This window comes from Miniopterus natalensis, chromosome 12, assembly GCF_054644295.1.
Source record: "Miniopterus natalensis isolate mMinNat1 chromosome 12, mMinNat1.hap1, whole genome shotgun sequence".
Taxonomy (NCBI): domain Eukaryota; kingdom Metazoa; phylum Chordata; class Mammalia; order Chiroptera; family Miniopteridae; genus Miniopterus; species Miniopterus natalensis.
In genome coordinates, this window is record NC_142092.1 from 21,393,543 (window position 1) to 21,399,798 (window position 6,256).

At 44.4% G+C, this 6,256-nt stretch overlaps 1 protein-coding gene across 3 annotated transcripts in view; it reads right to left on the reverse strand.

Moving 5' to 3' along the window:
- CNTLN (centlein) overlaps positions 1-4,302 on the reverse strand; it is a 188,552-nt gene extending 184,250 nt beyond the window's left edge. For all 3 annotated transcript variants that reach the window (XM_087822644.1, XM_087822643.1, XM_016214503.2), the window contains exon 1: positions 3,928-4,302. In XM_087822644.1, the coding sequence (XP_087678770.1) occupies positions 3,928-4,287 (360 nt within the window). In that variant the 5' untranslated portion in view covers positions 4,288-4,302. The remainder of the gene's footprint in view (positions 1-3,927) is intronic.
- Positions 4,303-6,256: the final 1,954 nt, after the last annotated feature.

Genomic DNA, 6,256 nt, shown 5'->3' on the forward strand with positions numbered 1-6,256 from the left:
CATATACAAAAAGAAATAAAGCCCCCCCCCCCCAAAACACAAAACTAGTTTCCAGAGTATTCCTGACATTAAAACAAGGAAACTAACCATTGTCAGTAACGTTATCTTTATATTTTCCTATATTTTCCCTTCCACTGAACACTTAAATATGTTCTTTTAAAAAATTAAAAATAAAAACCTTTAAAAATTACTCATAAAATTATTTATTATTACTACAGAACTTCTACACAGAATCAAATAATTTAAATTTAAAAATCTCACTCCTTCTCACAGTTTATTAAACTCAGCCTGTGAATGAGCTGACAAAATCCTACAAGATTTGGGCCTAAATTATCTTACGAGTGGATTAGCTTTGACTTTCACTTATCAGCTAACATGGAAATAAATATCCACTTTACAGATACAGACAACCAAAATTATCTTTTTCACTGGGTACCTATTCTCCCAGCACCTAGTTTAGTGTCTAGCAACATAATAGGCCGCCACTTTACCTGTACTGGAGGAATGAATTCAACAAACACAGGAAACCTATTTCCTATATTTGAACAAATAAATTTGCCCATCGGAACTCAGGGAAAATAATGGAAGAAGTTTAATTACAAAGTATAGCACAAAGTAGCCACTCAAATTATTATTATGAAAATTGTACAAAAATATTTACCTACTAGAATACAGATACTAACCATGATAAGGATTCTAATTATATACCATGTTCTCAAATTTTTTTTTTCCTTTGTGAATGACTGGACAGGTTTACAACACAGCTAAATATCTAACCAAAAAAAAGTAACTGGCTGAGTTCTCAGGTCATATACTCTTAATTCCAACATCACATGCTTCATGAAAGTTAGTTTCATCATTAAAGTTGGAATAATGAATTTATATTTCATTTAAATGCCTCAAATGATTTTTACCTGAACTTGGTTTATAGCTTATAGGTAAACATTTTTGACTGCTACTAAAAAAGGAAATAAGCTTTGTGATATAGGTACACATATCTGAATATATATATATATTCCCCTCAAAATGTATACATACTTGAACAGCTGATAGCTCAACTTTGAAAATGATAAAACTTTTAAAATAATAAACAGTGCCTTTATAACTATTCAAAGTATATGTATATATTTTGGGGGATACCCTATTATATATATATTACACATACTTTTTCTTATCTGATATTCTAAAAGGGGTAATAAATGTACACATACACATACCCACAAACATCCTTTGTCACAAATGGTAATACATTCTTAAAATATATAATCAAAATTAAGAGTATGGTGAAGTTAGGTTCTACATCAACGAACAAGGCCTAAGTGTCATGGATCTAAAATTACCCTTAGGAGCATCGTTCAACATTCCTTAGGAAAAAGCTACATTTGGAAGCTAACATCCTATCCTCAGTAAGCCCAATACAGACAGCTTTTCTCCCATGTTGTAATTAATCATATTTTCTTCAAGTAAGCATTACGTGTATGCTCCTTACTAATCTGAGACCATATGAAAAAAGTTTAATATACAATCACAAAGAGCAGGATAAGGTGCTTGTATTGAGAGAAATACCACACGCTTATTCTGAGTCATTCCCATAGAGAGGGTGGTATATGGAATTACTCAAACTTTGTACTTCTCCAAGTACATATAATTAAGTTCCACATGGACTAAATTCCACATGGGTAAGTTAAATGTGGAAAAAACAACTAACCTAAATGAAGCTGCTACTTATGACCAGAGACTAATTAGCAGAGTTCTTTGTCCCAAACTGTACATTTGACCCATTATTAGGTTGTGAGTTGCACTTTCTTAAATAACAGAATTTTAAAGAAAATTTCAGAGTTAATAACACAGAGTAAATATTCTTTCTGAAATTATATGTATTGTATGATGTGTATACTTACTAGGTTGAGATGTAAAATAAATTTTTATTTTAGGGTGCAGTTTTGGGAAGGTTTGAAAAATATAGGGTTAAATACTATGTATTCTTGGGTAGTGTAATTTCTAGCTGAATAAGTGGAGGAACAAGTAAAAAACACATGTAAAAATAAATGTTCAATTACTTAAATACTTTTTTATACAAAACAATTTGGAGTTCATTGTTTCCCATGTTTCCCCAAAAGCAGGAGTATGGTTTAATTGAATTTCTACAGTATGGGATAGGATCAATCTTGTCTCACATTACTGGAATGTGTATGATCATCTAACAGTGTCAATACTACAAAATTCTCAAGTGCCATTGCTCTAGGCTAATTATGGCCATCTCTATTCTTACATCTGCCTAGAATACTTCATTCATCTTCCTAGTCCATTATACTTCCAAGGTCGAAAAGGCCAATACCATGTTTGAAGCCACATTTTTAAAGAACATAAAAGTGAATGGATTTGGGGGAGGGGGTCATTGGGCTGTTTCCAACAAACTGATTTTCTTTATCAGGTCATTCATAAAAAGTAAATATCTTAGTTCCTTAGTCATTAAGGGCATAGCTATGGGAAATACAGAGTGAGGGATCCAAGGAAAGAGTGTAGAAGATATAGGCAAATAGTACCTTAGAACCTGTCAAAGTAACAATGGTTACAATGAAGCAATGGTTTCACATCTTCTAAACTACCCAAGGGTGAAGTGTGCAGATGACCATATGTTTTAGTTCATTAGTATCTTTTATTTATCTCTTTGGTCCTTAATCACTGAAGAATAGAAAATGGGAAAATAAAAAGGAAGCAGCCACCAAATATCTACCCACTTGCTGAAGCAAAGGCATATTCAATTTTAAAAGATTTTCCTGTTTTTAAAGCCTTGATTCAATCAGCAAGGACCTAAGAAAGGAGCAAAAATAATCTAATAGAACAAACTCTGAGAGAATGAATTTCATGAATTTTTATTAATCTAAACTGATACTACTCATAAAGATACTCTGGTGTTTTGCAGACCCTAATTGGCCCTTTCTTGAAGACAGTGACGGGAAGATTATTGAGTGAATCCCCAACATCTAATCACCCAACCCTGTCTAAAGATTCTGGTAAAACCAAAGAAGAGGGAAGGGGGGGAGGGGGTCGGGAAGAGATTAACCAATGAATTTATACACATATATGCACAGCTCGTGGACGAACATTATTGTGGGAAGGCCTGAGGAGGGGGTGGGAGCCAAGTAGAGGGGGTCAATGGGGGGACATCTGTAATACTTTCAACAATAAAGATAAGTTTTTAAAAAACTAAAGGGAAATCAAATCTCTCTGAACATGAGTACTGTCAAGCCATCTCTAGCATACACGAACTCTACAAATCACAGGGAAGTAATGTTAAGGCAATTGATCTAGTAAATGACATGAAAATGAAATTGCTCACTCAAGGACTACGGAATTAGTATGGCTGGTTAGTAAGTATCAAGTATCATCTATTGTGTGTTAAAAGTTCCCGGCCCAACACTCCCTAAAAATTATTGGTCTGTGTTTACAACTTAAGTTTGACTTAGGTTGACTTACTAACAAGGGCAGGTGTGGATCTGAACATTAAAAACAGGCTCCTTCATCGGTGGATTTTATTTTAGTAAGTGTTTAAAACTGTCCTGTTCCACAGTTCAGCTCGTGCAACGCACTCCGCTCCTGCTGCACCAAGTACCACCACCGCTACGACGCAGAATTTGGGCGGGGGGAGGGGGTGCGACGGCCCGTTCCGGTGCTACCCCAGGGAAGAAAACCAAGCCCGGGGAGCTCTGCCGGGCGGGCGTCCAGCGGGGGCTGCAGCCCGCGGTCCGGCACCCGGGCGCCGGCCAGCGGCGGTGGGAGCCCGGGGGAGCGCCGCCGGGCGGGGCTGGGCGCGTCCCCAACCCGCGCGGCTACGCACCGAAGGCAGAGGAAGAGGGTCGCACCTCCCCACGGGCCCCGGCCCCGCTATGGAGGGGAAAGGCCGGCGACACGAGTCCTCGATACCTGACACAGGGCCAGCTCCTCCTTTAGGCTGCTCAGCTCTTCCTCCAGCAGCTGCGTCCGGGTCACCATTGCCTCCTCTACCGAGATGCCCTCTAGCCGTTCGGACCCCATGGGCGCGCTGAGGAGGGGAGCCTGAGCCGGAGCTGTCCCCGCTGGCCCTCGCCGGCCCCCTGACCCTTCTCCACCCCGCCAGGATATATCGCTTTTGTCCACAACGCCCTCCCGCGCCGCCCCCGCCAGACCCCAGGCCTCGCTGCTCGCGGCGTGTACCGCAGCTTCCCGCCCAACACGTGAGGACCTGGGCTCGGAAAGTCGCGCTGGGGGCGGAGGGGGTGGTGAGGGAGGCGAGCGCGCCGTCATGGCCTCGGCTGCTAACGGGTCAAGTTCCCTCTTGGAAACTCCACCTCCCCTTCCCCATCCCGGCGGAGCTCCGAAGTACGCATGCGCGAGCCTTTTCCCGCCTTGGATCGCGGGGTCTCGCGCCCGCGGGTCCTGGCCGGCTTCCCGCGGGCGGCGCGCCGGGCGCGAGCGTAGGGCTGCGCACGCGCCGTGCCCCGAGCGGCTGGGCCGCCCCTCCCCCCCTGCGTGCCCTCGGAGCCGTCGGCCCCCAGCGCCATGGCTTCCCGCTCCTCCAAAGCCGTGTCCGACACACTTCAGCCCAGCTGCCGCCTCCGCTCTGAAAGCCTTCCCGGACAGGCCTCTAGCCCCAGCTGATCCCTCACTGAATTCCTCGCCCGCAAGGCCCCGGCCAACTCGTCTGTCATGTTTCATTGACCGCCCCGGAGTGTCAGCTCCGCGGCTAATCTCTCCGGCGCTGCTGTAAGCTCCTGGAGGATCAGGGAGTAAGTTTCACACTTGTGTTCTCGCCACACTCCACAGTAAAGAGAAACTGCTTTCCGCGCGGCTGCCCCCCGCTGACTGTGGCCGGGCTGCGGGAAGCCTAGCGCTGGGCTGGGAGCGTCGGGCAGGTTCCGCCTGGAAGTGCGGTCTGCGCGCGCCCCTTGCCTTTCGTTCCGCGGGAGTCACGACGCCCTTTGCGTTCCCGTCGGCAGCTTTGTGTGCCCGCCGGACCCCGGAGCGAGCGCGACCCACGCGGCCGGACAGGTTGGGTCCTGGGAACCACTCGAAATCAATAATTCGGAGTGTGGTTAAGAAACAAGACCAGCTTTCCTTATCTCTCATCCCCCCCCCCCCCATTTATCTTCCTTCAGGCTATCACTTTGTTTATAAACTTCCAATAGGCTATAACGTTCTCTTTCTTTGTCATTATAAAGACACCTTCGTGAGGAGATGCACCCTGAAGTCGCAGGTCAGCGCCACCAAAAGCCAGACCTGCGGGGCCTGGCGGAGCCGGGGGAGGTCACCGGGGCTCCCCTAGCGAATCGGAATTGCGGCTCAGCGCCGAACCCAGGCAGCCCTGGGAAGCCGCCCTCCCTGCCAGGAGCCCAGCCGGCGAGGCGAGTGCGCCTCGTTCCACGGAGCTGAGTGAGCGCCTCGCGCCACTGACAGAAGGATTGCGTTAGGAAAAGCGCGCGAAGCCTGCTTCACAAGGCGCCGCCACAGCAGACGTTCACGTGGGCCCAGCCCATTGCTAAGCACTTCTCCTATATGTACTTGCTCAGTTCTTACATCACAGGGAGATAGACACTCCAATTCTACCAGCCAGACTCAGAAGATTGTTGTTCCTCGCCTGAAGTCCCACATCTGGTATTTGAAAAGCTAGGCTATGAATCCACTTAACTCTAAAACCTGTGCCTCTGATCCCCACCCTTACTCCATACCTGTTGCGTGAAATACAGCATTAGGTCCGATAGCATGTAAGATTTCACTGGGATTAAGATTCACGTGTTCGGCACAAAATCAACATCAATGCATTTTTAATAGCTATCTGTTTTTCACTCAAAAGTGCATCATTTCATCTCATTATAGATTCTTTTGAAAAGCAGTGAAAACTTTTATGCACAATGGATAAATAATACGTATTTGAGTCAAAAGAAGGATAATACCCTGAATCTATAACTGGGTAGACAATTTTTTTTAACTTTCTTTTTATTGTGGTGAAATACACATACCATAATATTTAACATTCATTTTAAAGTGGGTGAAAATAAAGAACAATTCAGTGTCATTAAGTATGTTCACAATGTTAGGCAACCATTACTAGTTCCAGAACATTTTTACTACCCCAAACCAAAACCCCATACCCATTAAGCAGTTACTCCCCATTAAACCCCTTACTCCCCCTAGCTCACAATAACCACCAATCTGCTTTCTGTCTCTATGGATTAGACTATTCTATTTGATATAAATGAAACCATACAATACATAA